An 18,251-nucleotide genomic window follows, 5' to 3' on the forward strand; every position below is an offset into this window, starting at 1 on the left:
TAGCTCCTGGTTTCCCTATCGATGATGGAAGGCAAGCTCATCCCCACAAAATCATCCCATCTCGAAGAGAGAAGATATCAACCCGTTCTAACAAGGAATTGTTAGTTCTTACCCAATTTAGTTGGCGAAGCCCAGTTTTTAAGGTGTATCCGTTTGTGACTAAGGGAATGAATAGAAGACCATTTTCAAGAAGAGAAAAAAAAAAAAGATGAAAAAGAATGAAAAGATGAGGAAAAAAAAAGACGAAAAAAAAGCAAAAGAAAAAAAATGAAAAAAGATATTGAAGTTATTGCGGAATGCTTTTTGGTTGAATGTCGAAGTTACGGAAGCCAGAATTCAAGTCAAGTACCCATAGTTGAAGTTCAATGGGCGAAGCCCAAAAGCGTCAGTAGTAACCTCTTTACCCTCTAAGTCCTTCCTGAGACAGTTACAAAGGGATAGTCGGGAATTTTGAGAATTATTCCGCTTGTGTTGTTACACCCAGCCTTTAGGGTCCAGACATAGAAATTTGAACCCACATCATTCTTCAACCCATTTGCACTCGGGTTTCATCAAACCCGAGACACCTTTTCCAACCACGATGTAAGCCATAACCCATTGGCCTTAGCACCAGAAAATGAACCTTCAGAATGACGGTCCACTATTCAAGCCTTTTGTTGCCAAGCTCCACATCCCAAAGAATCAAAACCTTTTGTACCAACCCTAGACACGGGATACAACGGTACCTTACACGCTAGGACGGGATACGACATGATACCTTAGGTGAAACCTTCGAGTGTGTACACACAATCAAAATGCCATGTTTATGCACCATGATCGAACTACGTCGGATTTGATTTCGCTCCACGCGAATACGTAGGCAGTCCTTCAGAATAAGGGATTCAATCCACTCATCAACCAAGTTGTCATCTTGTCGGTTTCTTACGGGTCCTAACCAAGTCCAAATGAAGCCACCTTTGTTTGAGTCGGTCTTAGCACTCGATGTAGGCTAGGATAAGGATATAGGTTCGGATGAATAGTATCAAGTCTCAGAATGAGCTTTATCTAACGGTGTAGGCAAAGATGCTGATTCAGATAGATGTGGGTTTATGTTAGGAACAGAAAATATGAAAAACCCGCTGAAAAGAAAGAAGGCGTGGAAGAAAAAATAGTAAAAGCCCGCTGAAAAGAAAGAAGGCGGTGGCAAGAAATGATGAAACTCGTTGAAAAGAAAGGAGGCGAGGAGAAGAGTGACAGAATGTTCCCAACAAGAGTGATGTGTGATGTCCAACTGTTCTCATAAAATCAGTCTGTGTTTAGTGTCTGGGCGAAGCCAACGTTGTTGCTCTGTGATTTTAATCCACCTTGTCAATGCCAAGTGATCTTGATTCCCATGTGCCCTCGGGAGCACGCCCATGCCTTACGATATCTCCGTCCCAAGTTCGACGACCTTGTGATTCCCATTTGCCATCTTTTGGCGCCGGAACGGCCAATTTACATTTCTACCCCCAACAAGTCAATAATTGAATTAAAACCCGTGCACACTTAGGGTTTTATTTTCTTTTTTTGTTTTACGGTAGCGGGCTACGCCCACGTTGTTTACGAGTCATATAGAGTGTCTGAGTCGTATTTCCTGCTGACCCATCAAGGTTCGATTTCAACAAAATTTCAAAAGTTCAAAATTCCGAAATTTCAAAAACTTTTTGCAAATTATGGATAGATGATCCAAGTAGTAGAATCTTTTCGGGTCGATGATCCAATCTTTCGAAATTCAAAAATTCAAATTCAATTTTTTGGGTCGATGGCTCAACATACCAAGTAATGTCAAATTTAAACTTCGGGTCGATGGCCCAATTATTCAAAATTTTCAAATTCAATCTTCGGGTCGGTGACCCAGTATTTCAAATGATCCAATTTCAAGATCGATAATCCAAATGTGCTTATGTGATGATTATCGCTTGTACATTTTTTGTGTTTCAATTATAGCAGGATATGCTTCAACTGGGGGCTCTAAAGTCTTCGACTTTAGAGCCATTACAAATCGGAGGCTACGAAGCCGTTGGCTTCAGAGACCATTATCAAGATGTAAAGGATGATATCCACCAACAATTCAATTCAATACAAGAGTATGAAATGGAAGAATTCCGTAGTAAAGCAAATGATGAAAGCGGCGGCAACCTCCTTGAAAGTCCCGTCCCGTTCGGACAAGTGCCAGAGATGATAAATTTTGGGCAAATGTCAACGATGATGAATTTTGGACAAATGCCGGAGATGATAAACTTTGGGCATGTGTCGGCGGTGGGCCGAACTACGACGCGGTTTGATTCCGTCAGAAACGGATACGTAGGCGCCTAAGGATAAGGCTCAATCCACCATATATGCAATTTATGACACAACGAAGCAAGAGTCAATCCCCAACGAAGTTTCGGTATGATCTCTTCTTATGGTCAAGTAGCTTATATACGCAAGTCTAATGGACTATAAACGACCCGAAGAATCCTCGGGTCGAGAGGGACCTTGGGTATACTTTGACTTTCGCCTTGTCCAAGCCTCGGTCAAAGTGGGGGCTCAGAGATACCCGTATCCGTCGATATTGGAATTTATAGAGAACCCGACAAACACCCGATGATGATAGGACACATGTATTCTTTAGTTGTCATTGTCATTATTTGGGTTCGTTTTACGATGTAGAATGGGCGTCGTCGATGAAGTATTTTATTAATTTAAATGATATTTAAATTAATGTTTCTTAAGTGAGTTCATTTTATTAATTTAAATGATATTTAAATTAAAGTCATTTTAAAGTGATTTCAATTTAATTTATTTTATTTTGAATTTATTTTCCCAAGTTTATTTTATTGAAAATAAAATAAATAATTGATTTGAAAAATCATTTTATGAGTATATTTGATTTGAAAAATCATTTATTTTAATGTGTTAATTGATTTGAAAAATCGATTTTAAAAGCGAAGAAAACTCGTTTTAGAAGCATGTTTTTGAGCTCGATTTTAGCTCGTTTTTTGGGCCCGTTTTCTTTACGAGTTGGCACGAATATCGAGTACACTAACCAACCTAAGCCTCTACCCATCCAACCCAGTTCGAACCCCCATAACCACGGCCCAAATTCCATCCCAAACACCCCCCAAACAGCCCGCATATACACGAGCAGCCCCCCTGTTTTGCAGCTCAAATCCCGAGCCCAAAACCCGCTCCAAATACCACCAAAACCCGTACCCATTAACCCTAACCCATACCCTAGTATCCTACCCATATTACCCTAGCTTAATCACCAAGAAAACCCCTCTCAAACCCTCACAAAAGCTGCTGGACAGCAGCTATGCGTGAGCAGGCCCGACTGCCTCTCCCTCTCTTTTACCCTACTTTAACTCCTTATAAATACCACCCCTTCACCATACATTCATTCCTCTAAGTTCTCCATACATCCTACCTTCACTCACAAGCTTTAAACCTCAGAAACAAACCCTAATTGCCTCTCAAAAACCCTCCACAAAACCGACATCCAAACTGAAACAGTTTGTGTGTCCTCTTCGAAAAACCGTTCGTTCCTCCCTCAAACCTCCATCAAAACTCGAGTTTCTTGTTCCTAATTAACCATATAACATCCATCTACACATTAGACAAAGATTTACGAGCCAAATTTCCCTTGAGAGTACACGAAATCCCTCGAAAAACAGAGTATTATACACTCTGTTTTCGCGGTTTGTTCCTGTCTGTCCAGTTCTGTTTGTGCTCGTTTTTCGTGCCCAATAACTCAAAACGAGCAGGGGTTGCTTTAATATCTCTGTTCTCCTCTCTTTCTAGTTTTCAAAACATCTTTTAAATCGAATTTTCATCGTGAAACGAGGGAGAAATCGCTGTTTGAAAATTGCTGTCCAGATTCGATAAAAACGCGTGTTTGCTTTGTTTCTTCGTCGACGACGGCCTCTCAAGATAAAATCTACCATCGATTACGACCCAAGACGGTGTCAACGATACATGTAGGTTGAGGGTGCATCAAATCCTCCTCTTTCTCCCTTTTATTTCGTTTTTTTATGTTTGTTTTTTATAGTTTGTTTTTATTCGTTTATCGTTTTTGTTTATCGATTGTTTAATTAACTACGAAACTAGTTTAGTCCGAGTATGAGTTAAAGTACCACCATGAACACCCGCGTTGACTTGAGATGGGAAAGAAACCGCTACATCAGTCGGTCGTACACCCCCGTCTCATTTACATATCCTCGTGTTCAAGGTAGGGCATTAATAAAACAAATTCTAACTTCGTTCTTCGTTTTTGACCTCTCTTCTATTTCGTGTGATTCGACCTACCCCTGGACCATTTACATGTTAGTATGACCTCTGATTGTTAACATATAACTCATTTAGATGATATTAGATCGATTTGATAACCTAATTAGACACATTAGGGTACGTCGACATAGCTTTAAAAACCGATTAACAATTCTGTAACTTAATTGAATTCATCTTCCCTTTCACTAATTTTCTCGCTAGCATGGAAGTGCGTGCTTAACACCTTTCCATTTGCACTCGTTGACGATTTAGAATTGTACCTAACCTAGTTCGTATTTATTTAATTCAATTTGTAATTAATTAACCTTTAATTTGTTTTATTTATTTCTAATTTTTTAAAAGTCGTTTTAATTATCTTTTATGGTTCAAAATCTGTAAATTTAATTTAATGAATTTTTTTCGTAATTTATTTTACTGATTTCGTAATTAAAACATAATTAACTTTGCTTATCTACAAAAACCGTGCCTTGCACGGGTCTGTCTGACTTCTGATCCGTGCACTGCACGGGTCTGCCAGTTTTAGTTTCTTTTCTTCTTTTGTTTCTTTAATTGTTTACTAATCCTATTTTAATAAATATGGATTGGTGAATAATTTTAATAAGTTGGGTTCAATTTAATTAATAAGTTGTACCTAATTTATTTCAAGCCTTTGTACTTATTTATTTTAATTTAATTAGTTTAATTCTAATCTAATTTGTTTATTAACTAATAATTCGGCTAACATCTTTAATTAGTCTAACTTAGCTTTAGCTTTTTTGTTTACATTTGTTTCGTTTATTAAGACTTAATAGTTTAAGTTGTATTTTGTTAGTTTGTATTGTAATCTGAGTCAAAGTAATTACGATAGTTGTTGTAATTAGATTGAGTTATAATTTATTTCTCGTTGTGTCGGCGTGAAATGCCTGGGTTGTAATAGGATAGATCCCAACGGCTCCCCCATTCCCATCAAGCCTTGTTTGTTTCGTTTGTATGTTGTTAGATCAATCAACCCACATGCTAAATTACAACTTTGACAAAGTTAGCTTAGTTGCATCTAAAACGACATAGAAATTGTTGTCACATGTTAGGGTTTTTAAAACGATGTTTGCATATCATATATCGTAGTAGCTATGACCTTGTTTGAAATCCATACTTGACTTAGTAGAGGCCGTTATTGACGGGCGGGGTTGGGTGTCCTTATGGGCTTCCCAACACGTACCCTCACCCCTTACTCAAGATCTATGGTTTGTGGATCCGTCTAAATACCATTGGATTACGAGAGTCATTCAAATCGAGTGATATAGGGTACAAGTCTTTATCTTTAATCACTCGTAGTCGATTGGCTTTATGCTTTTCGATGAAAGGTGTAAAGTTGACTTGAACGGTTCCAAGTTCCCAAAAAACTTGGTGGCGACTCTAATTGGTCTTAATTCGATTCGAAAGAACCTCGAGTCGATTATGCCTAGTGTGGATCCCGCGGACGCAGTTCCCGAGGGCCTTGTCCACACCAGCGTACCAAAAATCTTGGGACTTACCTGGGCTTTCCCCTCACTTGTAAGAAACCCAAAAAAGCTGAACTTCAATTTATTATAGATGTCATCCATTCTAAGCTTGCAAACTAGAAAACCCGTTTCCTTTCAAGAGCTGGAAGACTTTGTTTAAACAAATCCACCTTAATGTCATCCCTTCTCACTCCATGCAATGCATTCACCTCCTGTCTACTATCTTGCACGATCTATACAAACTTGCTTGATCCTTCTTTTGGTCGGTCACTCTTCTAGAAAGCTCCACCACACTAACTGGGATCTAGTCACCCAACCCTTAGCCCTTGGTGGTTTAGGGATCAAAGCCTCTCTCCCTCTGAATGATGCATTCTCTACCAAACTTAGTTGGAAAATTCTATTGGATAAATTCTCTTTAGCCTCTGACGCTATCAGAAACAAAAAAAATATTTCCTCTTCTTCCATCACCTCATTTTGGCGTGGTTCCCATATTTGGAAGAATGTTGATATTGGCTGGCCAATTCTTAAAAACCATCTCATTTGGTAAATAGGTGATGGTTTGTCCATTTGTTTATGTAATGACCCTTGGTCTTGCCTTGAACCCCTTAGAAAATGCTATCTCTGGCCCCCTTAGCCTAAACTCCTCAATTGCTAAGTTGGGGTCCATTATCTCTAATGGACAGTGGTCCCTCGACTTCATCCTCTCTGATTTTATTACCAACATCATTCTTGCCATACCCCTCCCCTCCACTACTAGGCATGACATTCTTTCTACTTCTCTTGCCCCGAAGAACAAATTCTCCTTAGGAGCTACTTATAATTCTTTGCTCGAACCCTCCCCCGCCCACCTTCCTTCTCAATTGATATGTTTTGGCTTCGGGAGTTGCCAACTCAACCAAAAATTAAGGTCTTCCTGTGGTTGGTTTAGTGGGACAAGCTCCCTAATAACCCTTCATAATAGATCCTTCCTTCCCTCCTGTTAGGCCCAAATTCTGGATATGGGCTGAGCCAGGGAAGCAGATCAGGAAGCAGAGTAATCGGAAGGAGGGACAGCAGCAGCGCGTATTAAAGAAGTGGACTCAGACTTGGACACTCGTTTATTCACGAATAAAATAAGGAAATCCTACTGGTTACCATATTCGGATTAAGGAAAGTCCTACCTTGTGCATAATTAGGAATACTTGACGAGGAAGCAAAGAACCCCAGAAGGGGGAACTCCACTATATAAGGGGAATCAACGCAAGGGAAAATGATCATCGAAAAGTACATAGAAGAACCCTAACTACCACGACATAGCCAAATCGTCCGTATTATATTCTCCATCGAATTATTGTGCAAATATTTGTGGGATTCCGTCTCCCCCCGCGGTTGTTTCCCAAATTGGGTTTTACGCGTAACCAAAATCGCTTGTGTCATTTATTTACGTACGCATACAATCCAACATACACAAAAATTACAATCATCGACCAATCGTAATATTGATTCAACGCTAAGACCACTTTAACCCTAAATTGGTAGAAATTTACCAAAACAGTTTGGCGCCCACCTTGGGGCCTAGTGGTCGTCTCCGTTAATCAGTATACAAAGAACAGTAGCATGTCAGGACAACCAGAATCAAATCAGAGCAAGGTGGACGGCGTTCCTACAACGCGAGCACCAACTTCTCCCACTACGGCGGTACGCACAACTCCAACGTAGCCACCAAACGTTGCGCCTACATCAGGAGCAGTTCCAGTGCCAGCTGTCAAGCAAAGCCATAGTTCACAGACGGTGGTGAACCCACAGGAAATGAAAAGGGCGAAGGCCAGAGACCCGGGTGTCAGCCAGGGTAAGCAAAGGATGGGACAACCGGAGAAAGGAGAACACTCTAGGCATCAGAATGTGGCACCACAAAGCCCTACCAGTATCATGATAAGTGGACTAGATACTCTGGTGAGGACCATCAGAATGATGAAAGAAAAAATCGGAGTATGAGATCTCAGATGGAAGCAGATAACAACCTCCTCCGGGCCCAGATTAATGAGCTACGACAATAAGCTCCCAGTCCAGCGGCCTGGACGCAGGATGTCAGATTCAGAGAAATACCATCGGGAGACAGAGAGAGGAGGCAGATGCGCCATCTGCCACAAGATGTGGTAACTCGTCTAGATATGGAAACCACGCCACAGTAGAGAAGCGGCCTAATTCCAGTGGGATTGGGGGCACAAACACCAGATGACGAGCCAACAAGCCAGGAACCTACACCCATGTCAGGTACTCTACCTCCAAATAATTTTATGCGTTCTAACAATCTCTCCGGCACAGGCATAGAGGAGCGCCAGCAGGGCAGGTTGACATCTGCTGCCTCGTCAGCCATAGAACCAGTCCAGCACAGATCAAAATATGCGTGGGCAAGTAGCTTGGGTCCAGCAACATTGTAGATACACGAGCCAGCAGCAACTGGGCAGCAGAATCTCGCAGGAACTATTGATCTGCAGCCACAGGTGCACCAGCAACTTAGAAGAAGGGAAGCCTATATAGAGCAGCAGTACCAGGAACTACGCAGCCTCCTCCAAAGAGTCCCAGGAATGCCACCACCCATGGAGAAGGCGACGCTAGACAACTATGATGATTCACCCTTCACCGACGCTATAGCTGATGTAGCTATGCCAAAGGGATTCATCGTCCCAACAATGACTCTCTTTGATGGGACCACAGACCCCTGTGATCACATTAGCCAATATAAGTAGAAGATAATGGTGACTACAACAGCGAGAGTCTCGAAAGAGGCATGTATGTGTAAGGGATTCGGGTCAACCTTATCAGGAGTAGCTCTACAATGGTTTGTTAGTCTACCCAACAAATCTATATCATCATTCGCCAATCTAGTCAACGCATTCAACTAGCAATACGCCAGTAGCCGAAGGACTCCAAAGCAGCCGAGTGATATTTACAGGATTATCCAAGAAATTGGGGAATTAATCAAAGACTATGTTACCAGGTTCAATGCAGAAAAGGTTGCCATACAGGGTTGTGACACGTCCACAGTAGTTAATGCCTTCAGGCAAGGCCTAGATAAGGAATCAGATGTATACAAGGAATTAATGATGCATCCCTGTGAGAGATTCGAGGAAGTACAGTAGCATGCAACAGCGGCATTAAGGTTGGAAGAAGATATAATATCCAGAAAATGAGCAGTAACTTTCGACAGAACAGGTAGAAAGACCCCAACATAGAAAAAAGACGAGAGGACTAAACCATACAGCAGGCCCAACATCATCAAAGTGGCAGAAAAATCTCGATAAGTGAAAGAGCCATAGTATCCGCCCAGGTTAGCTGTGTACGGGTTCAACACAGGAATGGAAGGATTGTTAAAAGCATTGAAGGAGTTAGGTGACCAGGTAAGGTGGCCTAAGCCACCTACGCAAGACATGCCTAATGACGACCGGGACCGCAGCAAGAGGTGTGAGTGGCACCAGGATATCGGACATCGAACAGAAGATTGTTTCAGGCTGCAGAAGGAGGTAAAATTTCAAGTACGAAAGGGGAATCTGAACCACCTGTTACCACGTGGGGGCAAGCAGGATAGGAGGGAGACAGCAAACCAGGTGCTCCCCTCCGCTCCGCCTATTTGCACCAAAATCATTAACGTGATAATAGGTGGATCTGAGTTGTCAAGGTTAATCTACTCTCCAGCCAAAAGGCGAGCTACGGAAGGCAAAGGAGACTACCCAGAAACATCATGCAGAGTGAGTCAAAGTGACTTGCCTATGGTTACGTTCGACGAAGCTGACGTAGGAAATGAGGCATAAAAGCACCACGACGCCCTCACCATAACGTTATCTATTGGGAATTACACCGTGCGAAAGGTGTTGGTAAACACCGGAAGCTCTGTGAACCTCATCATGTTTGAAACTCTCAAAGTAATGGGCTTCGAAATTGAAAACCTGATAAAGAAATCTGTGCCACTAGTGGGATTCAGTGGTGAGACAGCACATTCGGTAGGCGAGATAACCATTCCAACTTATATTGAAGGAGTCAACAAATTAGTGAGGTACCTAGTCATTGAGGGTCCAGCCACTTACAACGTTATCTTGGGGAGACCATGGCTGCATCAAATGAAAGCGATCCCTTCAACGTACCATCAGTGTCTCAAGTTTCCAACTCCATGGGGCGTGGTCAAAGTGAAAAGAGATCGTGAGGAATTCATAAGCTGTTATAAGCAAGCCCTGAAAGCCACAACTAAGCTTCCCTCATAGCAATTACAGGACCGGGGAACCTCGGAGGGATACAAGGAGACACCCTCATAGGAGTTAGATCAGGTCCACCTGGATGAGGCGCACCCGGATAGAGCACTATTGATTGGGGCAACCTGTACCGGGGAGCTACGAAATCAACTAATTCAATTTCTTAGGGAGAACATGAACTATTTTGCTTGGTCCCACAACGATAAGGTCTGCATAGATCCATCTATTATCTCACACAAGTTAAGCGTGAATCCAGGCTCTACCCCAATGCAGCAAAAGAGAAGAAAATTCGCGGCAGAGCGGAATGAGGTTATCAACAAGGAAGTGGACAGCCTCCTGGTAGCAGGAAAAATCAGGGAAGTCAGCTATCCTGACTGGCTCTCTAATGTGCTAGTGGTGCCTAAGAATAATGGAAAATGGAGGGTATGTGTAGATTTCACAGATCTAAATAAAGCTTGTCCCAAATATCCTTTTCCACTACCACATATTGATGCAATGGTGGATGCCATGGCTGGGCATGAAGTGCTTACCTTTCTAGACGCCTGGAGTGGCTATAATCAGATCAAGATGCATCTGCAAGATCAAGAGAAGACAACATTTATGTCGGAACGAGGCATATACTGCTACAATGTCATGCCCATTGGCCTGAAAAATGCTGGCTCTACCTATCAGCGCCTAGTAAACAAAATGTTTAAACAGCAGATAGGGAAGACGATAGAAGTATACATAGATGATATGGTGGTGAAATCTAGGAGAGCCAATATGCATATGGAGCACTTAGTTGATACCTTTAAAACATTAAAGGAATATAAGATGAAGCTTAATCCATCCAAGTTCTCGTTTGGGGTGTCCTCCGGAAAGTTCCTAGGATACATGGTAACTCAGAGGGGGATTGAAGCCAGTAGGCAACAGATCAAGGCAGTCCTCCAGCTGGAGTCACCACAGAGGCCAAAGAACGTGCAGCGGCTAGCAGGAAAAGTGGCAGCCTTAAGTAGATTCATCTCACGAGCCTCGGATAGATGCAAGCTGTTATATGATATACTAAGAAAGAGCCAGAAGTTACAGTGGACGGAGGAGCATGAGAATGAATTCAAAGAACTCAAGTGCTACCTAAGCACACGACCACTATTGGCAAAGCCAGAGCAGGGGGAGTAACTATTCCTATACCTGTCGGTTACAGAAGCAGCGGTAAGTGCTGTTCTGGTCAAAGAACAAGAAGGGAAGCAGCATCCAGTATACTACATTAGTAAGTCTCTGCTTCCTGCAGAAACTAGGTACACACCTTTCGAGAAATTAGTCTCAGCTCTGGTCACTGCTTCATATAAACTACGCCCATACTTTGAATCTCACACCATCCACGTGGTGACTAATTATCCACTGAAAACGATCATGAGGAAGCCTGAACTATCTGTAAGAATGACCAAGTGGTCAATACACTTTAGTGGTTATGATTTATAATTCGAATATAGGACGACAATAAAGTCCCACGCACTGGCAGATTTTGTCTCAGATTTCTGTCCTGCTACCCATGTGGAAGCAGAAAAAGGGATGTTGACATTACTAAGGGACCAGGAAAGCGGAGTTTGGACCATATACATAGATGGAACCTCTAATGCTCGGGGAGCTAGAGTAGGTCTGGTCCTCCGGTCCCCAAGGGGCGATATGGTGGTACAAGCGGTCAAGTGGGAATTCAAAGCAAATAATAACGAAGCTGAGTACGAGGCACTTATATTAAGAATGCAAATGGCGCAAGTACTCAAGGTGAGGAACCCGAGGGTGTATAGCGACTCATTACTTGTGGTGAATCATGTGAACAATGAGTACGTGGCACGTGATTCAAAGATGATAGCCTAGCTGAAGATAGCCACGGAGTAAAAGTTAAAATTCTGGTCTTTTAAGATTACTCAGGTGCCAAGGGATCAGAACGTGGAAGCAGACGCTTTAGCCACGTTGGGAGCCACCTTCCAGCCCGCGGAACTCTCCAATATACCAATTACTCATGTTCTAACTCAAGCTATACAGAAGAAGTTAGAGCAGAATCATCCAGGGGAGGCAGCGCACGTGCAAGACGTAAATAGAGCAGGAGTCCTGGTCTCAGATGGAAACCAGCAGGGGGTTTCAGATTGGAGAACACCTTACGTGGAGTGGCTGAGAGATGGGAAACTCCTGGAAGACAAGAAAGAAGCACAAAGTCTCAGAATAAGGGCCTCCAGATTCGTGCTAATAGATAACGTGCTCTTTAGAAGATCTCTGGCAGGGCCTTATCTCAGATGTCTAAATAAAGAGGAAGCTGACACAGTGCTGCAGGACGTACATAGCGGAGAATGTGGGAATCACGCTGGAGGGCGAAGTCTGTCTAATAAAATCTTAAGACAAGGATATTTCTAGCCTACTATGAGGGCAGACGTTGTAAACCACGCCAAGCCCTGTGATTCGTATTAGAAGGCAACCCCATCAATTCATCAGCCACCAGAACCAATGCATCCAATCATCTCTCCATGGCCATTTATGATGTGGGGGATGGACATAGTGGGGAAGCTACCCAGGGCTCCATGCAACAGAGTATACATGCTCGTCATGACTGACTATTTTTCAAAATGGATTGAAGCTGAAGCTATGACGGAAGTAAAGGAGGCTCAGGTGATCTCTTTTATAAAGCGTAACATCATTAGCAGATTTGGGATACCATCTGAAATCGTATGCGACAATGGATCCCAGTTCATATCTAATAATATTGAAGGATTTTGTTCACGTTGGAACATAACACTGAGGAAGTCTGCTCCCCGTTACCCACAAACCAACGGCAAAGCAGAATCCAGCAATAAAATCATTTGGAGAACCTTAGGAAGCGGCTGGAGGAGATAGGGGGTAAGTGGGCAGACGAATTACAGCTGGTACTCTGGTAAGACAGGACGACACCAAAGGTGGCAATGGGACATACGTCATTCATCCTGGTATTCGGGGCAGAAGCAGTGATTTCGTCAGAAGTTCTGGTACCAATACATAGGTATGGCTGTCAGACAGCAGAGCAGAATCAAATCGAAATGGCTAGGAGCCTGGATACAGTTGACGAGCTAAGGGAAAGTGCTTACATACGCATGGCATCATACAAGCAATCTGTAGCCAGAACGTATGACAATAATGTCAATGTATGGACCCTTGCGGTATGGGACCTGGTACACAGAAGGGTATTTGAGAATACCAAAATACACAAGGCAGGTAAGTTTTCTTACAAATGGGAAGGACCGTATCAGGTCGAAAGCATTGTTAAGAATGGGGCATACAGGTTGATGACCATGCAAGGTTAGATCCTGCACAAACCCTAGAACATTCGCCATTTGAAACAATACTTTGTCTGACAAAGTGCTGAAACCTTAGTGTACAGAGGACCTTTCAACAGTCCATGAAGCAAAAAAAAAAAAAAAAAAAAAGAAGAAAATTTTCAAAAAAAAGGGGGTGGGGGTAATATATGCTTTAGTTTATGGGTTGTCTTTTTTTTTCATAATTTTTAGTTTTTTCGTTTTTCAAAGCAAATTGAGTCGTTTTTAAACCAAGTAGTCCAGGTTGTGGCTTCCTGGATCCAGTTGTTGCCTTGGAACACCATGAGATAGCACCAGGTAATTTGTACTACTTTAGCATTTCACGGATCTAGGAAGAAAGGCTTTGAGTACTAATGTTGGTTACTTGTCATGCAGGGTAAACTTTAAGGGTCTAGCCCCTGCCATGTGGGCTACGAGACGTTTACTAAGTCAGCCACATGGAGGGCATACGGTAGGATGGAGGTAGCAGGGCACGACAATACTAAGACCACATGTACCTCACCGTTAATCCCAGATAAAATCGTAGCTACGACGTAGGGCCATATAGATAGTTGCATAGACGAAACTACAAACGCTGGAACCACAAAGAACGCAACATTCCTTGTTAAACAGAAAAGGACAATGAGAGGTACGCTTTAACTAGCTATCCTATTAGTAAATTATTTTACGTCATGGGTAAAATATTTTATCAAACATCTGCCACCAGGGGCAGAGATTGTGTACCTGGAACCAGGTCAGCCTCCTGGACAATCAAACGTGGGAACTAATCCCCAGACGCAGAAAGCGCAACATAAGACATATCAAAAGGGGTCTAAGAGCTAGGCCCAAGGCAATTCAAAATAAGGACACCTGCTACCCATAGCAGGTGCCACATTAGTTTTAAGCCTGCACACCAACAGGCGCCATCAAACATAAAAAAAAAGAGTTCAAAAGTATAATTACAAAACTTGCACCACACAGGGCCAAGTCCCCAGAAAATATGATTTAATTTTTTTTAAGAGTGTTCAATCCTCTCAACAGTAGCACTCTGACCATATCCTTGCTCCCCATGTTCCGTCTGCTCCTCTGATGAAGGTACCTGAACAACTCTAGAAGCCATAGCAGCATCACCACCAGCCTTCTCAGCCAGGATCTCCTCAACAACATTGGCCCCAGAGATAGTTCCAGAGATGTCCATGGCAAGGAACTCAGGCTCAGGATTGGCAACCTCAGTATCAGCAGGGAACAGAGCACTCAGATCCATACCATTGGGGAAAGCACGGGCAAATTCTTCCTGCTCCTCCTCCAAATTCCAAGAGGTGTGCCTCCCTTTAGTGTAGGCCCGGATGCAGTCAATCCTCCCCTCAAAGGCGGTGTAGGCTCCCACATTCTTGGCCAGTTCAACCATCTCTTCAGCACGAGCGTCACCCTTGGTCAGCCCAGTGGTCGTGCGTCCTAGCAAGCTGGTCCTTGGCTACCTCCTTCTCTCTTGGCTGCATGGAGCTGCTCCCTCAGCTTAGCACAGGTGGCCATGAGCTCCTTGTTCTTCCACACAGATGCCAGACATTTAACCTTGGCTCTCTTCAGCATCTTACGGAGGTAAAGGGACATTTGCAGAGCCTGGGGCACATGAGAAGACCGTCAGTCAGAAAGATAATTGGATGTTATAAACAAGAGATAGGGGCAATAGAAAGTAGGCTTACAAGGAAGCATTGTTCAGCAGCCAGATCAGTCATCTCCTAAGGATCAGTCTCATCAAACATCCAGGTGCAGGTTGGTGTCAAGAGCCGCTCCAACGAGGGCCAGTAGCTAACACGTTTAGTATCCCTAAAGCCAGTAGGAAGGCGAATTAACTGATCATCAGCACGGGTTGGGGAACCAGGAGCACGTGATATGGGAGAAACCTCAATAAGCTTAGGAGTAGGTCTAGTAGCAGACCTCCTTTTAGAGGAAGCAGGTGAGGGTGTGGATTCAGCAATCCTTTTCCTTGCCTAACGTATCAGGATCTCAGAGGTAGTAGGGCGGGTGCTTCCTACAAGAATGCCAGAGCACAAATATGGGTATTCAAAGTAAATAGCTACAGAGATAAGTAAGAGACAGAAATAATCGCTTACCAGAAGACATGGTTTCCTCAGCAGCAGAGTTGTCAAGGCCAGAAAGCAGAGCAGGGAACGTCCTTTGCCCTTCAGGGATGGAGAAGAGCTTGCCAACAGAAGTATCCTCGTCCTCGGATTTTTTAGGGTTCTTGAGTTCTACAACAAATCACAGGGTAAGAAAGGTGAGTAGCAGAAGAAATCAGGGAAAAAGACATGCAAGTATACTCACTCTTGGCCAGGATCCAGTGTTCAAAGAGGTAGTCGGCATGTAAAGGAATGGATTCAAGCTTGATGTAAAAGAAATACTCGAACTAGCCATCGTCTTTGCTTTTGGCCGCAGATTGAAGGAAGTTTTCAGTCTTCTCCATGGCCCTAAAAGTGTATTGGCCATTCCCAAGTGACCGACACTCAAACCTGTGAGCCAGATCAGATAGCCCGATCTCAATACCCAGGCTATCGTTAAGGGAGACAGTAGACAGAAGGATCCTTCATGCATATGGAGCGATTTGAACCATAGGCAAAGAGTTCAAATGAATAAACTCTTGGATCAGTAGAGGAAAAGGAAATCTAAGACCAAGGACGAAAGGGTACATGTACAAGCAGATCCACCCCTCACGAAAGGCGTCATCTTTCTGACCGAGAGTAGGGATGTGAATATCCACCTCATCACCTAGACCTAAGAGGGCTTTGATTCTGGGGATGTTGTTTTGGGTCAGGTGGGAGTCACAGAAGTGTGGTTTTTTGAGGATATCCTGGGAAGGGAAGACGTCATCCTCGACGAGGTCGATGGCGGCGGACGAAGAGGCAGCGAAACGAGTTTTTGCCATAGAAGAAATGAAGAAAAGAGAGGAGTGAAAGTACCTGTAAGACGAAAGGGGAAGGCGGCGTTGACGGCGAGAGGAAGGTGAGAAGACGGATTTGAGAATTCAAGGTTTTGAGGGTTTTGAGGGGATGAAATGATTGAAGAGAGAGAGAGAGAGAAGGGGGGACGGATGCCATTAAATAGGTGGAAGTAGTTGGGAGTTTAAAATGTGAATTGGAAAAGAGTATGCGAGAAGTCATTCAACGGTACACTGCAATTTCCCGTACAAATATCTAGGGTTTGACTTTCGCGAAAAATTGGGGGCAAACTATTAGGCCCAAATTCTGGATATGGGCTGAGCCAGGGAAGCAGATCAGGAAGCAGAGTAATCGGAAGGAAGGACAGCAGCAGCGCGTATTAAAGAAGTGGACTCAGACTTGGACACTCATTTATTCAAGAATAAAATAAGGAAATCCTACTGGTTACCATATTCGGAATAAGGAAAGTCCTACCTTTTGCATAATTAGGAATACTTGACGAGGAAGCAAAGAACCCTAGAAGGGGGAACTCCACTATATAAGGGGCATCAACGCAAGGCAAAACGATCATCGAAAAATACATAGAAGAACCCTAACTCCCACGACATAGCCAAATAGTCCGTATTATATTCTCCATCGAATTATAGTGCAAATATTGGTGGGATTCCGTCTCCCCATGCGGTTGTTTCCTAAATTGGGTTTTCCGCGTAACCAAAATCGCTTGTGTCATTTATTTACGTACGCATACAATCCAACATACATAAAAATTACAATCATCGCCCAATCGTTATATTGATTCAATGCTAAGACCACTTTAACCCTAAATTGGTAGAAATTTACCAAAACACCTCCTTTTGCTGCCCCCTTTGTGACAGCTCCTCTCTCCCCGAGTCTTCTCTCCACATCCTATGATACCGTCGTCAGGTACCAAAAATAAAATACCTAGTTACACTAACAGAAGCTAGCAGTAAGTAGGGTCGATCTCCACAGGGAGGCGGTCACTATCTACTTGTCTATTCGGTCTGTCTACGTCATAATTGGGGTTTTTGAATTGAATAAAACTAAACTAAGCAAGATTAAGGGAAGAGAATTAATGATAAGAGAAATTAATAAGAAAGAGAGAAAACTAGGATGTCGGGTTATCAACGAACGTCAGTTAATTAGAGCTAAGGTCACAGATTAGTCGATGTGTCGGTCAAAGGGGCAACGAATATCTCCTTCCGGTCTCAATTCGCCCTAAAATACCATTAGCTTAGCTTCCGCCCTCACTAAAGCATTCTATTGTTCACTGTAGGTCTCACTCCTACCAACCTTCCGGTCCAGGTTAAGGCTTACCAAGAATAAAAAGGCTAAATGCATCGATTCAAATAGCTAGATACAGTTATAAGCAGTGATTAACAACAAAGACATAACAACAACAAACGATCTATAAACCTAATTAGCAATTAACATCGGTTCATTGACTCCCCTAGATCCTAGCAGGGGAATTAGCTAGACATAGATAAGGGAAAGGCAAGAACGAAAAGTAAAAGAATAAACAACATCGTAAATTAAGAAGAGAATAAGGAAAGAGAATTACTAAGGATAGTCCGGAAAAGTAGCAAAGAAACAGTGTCTAACAGAGGAAAGGAGAAAAAGTAGTGTATTTGGTCTATAGTATCATAAAAATGACGTTTGATGCTTTCCTATTTATAGGAAATAGGATTTTATTTGACCTCAACACAAATTAAAGCTAAAAAGCCCGAGCCTAATAGAGATTTACTCGATCGAGGACTTTTATATCGCTCGATCGAGCAAAAACAAGCTAAAACCTCTCGATCGAGTACTTTAGGTATTCGATCGAACACTTATTAAATAGGCACTACTCGATCGAGTAGAAAAAGGAGTCGATCGAACATAATTGTACTCGATCGAGCACTTTCCAGCGCACAATTCCTGCTTCGCGCACTGAACTTCAAACGGCTGCCATTTCTTCGTTACTTGGGCAAACAGGGCGTTTCCGGTGGAGTTGGAAAGCTAAGA

General features: G+C 42.9%; 1 protein-coding gene across 1 annotated transcript; it reads left to right on the forward strand.

The window, feature by feature from the left end:
• The first annotated feature begins 9,673 nt into the window (after positions 1-9,673).
• On the forward strand, positions 9,674-10,006 carry LOC141629459 (uncharacterized). Its single transcript, XM_074442458.1, has one exon. It carries the CDS (start codon positions 9,674-9,676, stop codon positions 10,004-10,006), a length of 333 nt encoding a protein of 110 aa, XP_074298559.1.
• Positions 10,007-18,251: the final 8,245 nt, after the last annotated feature.

This window comes from Silene latifolia, chromosome Y (genome assembly GCF_048544455.1).
Source record: "Silene latifolia isolate original U9 population chromosome Y, ASM4854445v1, whole genome shotgun sequence".
In the NCBI taxonomy this organism is placed as follows: domain Eukaryota; kingdom Viridiplantae; phylum Streptophyta; class Magnoliopsida; order Caryophyllales; family Caryophyllaceae; genus Silene; species Silene latifolia.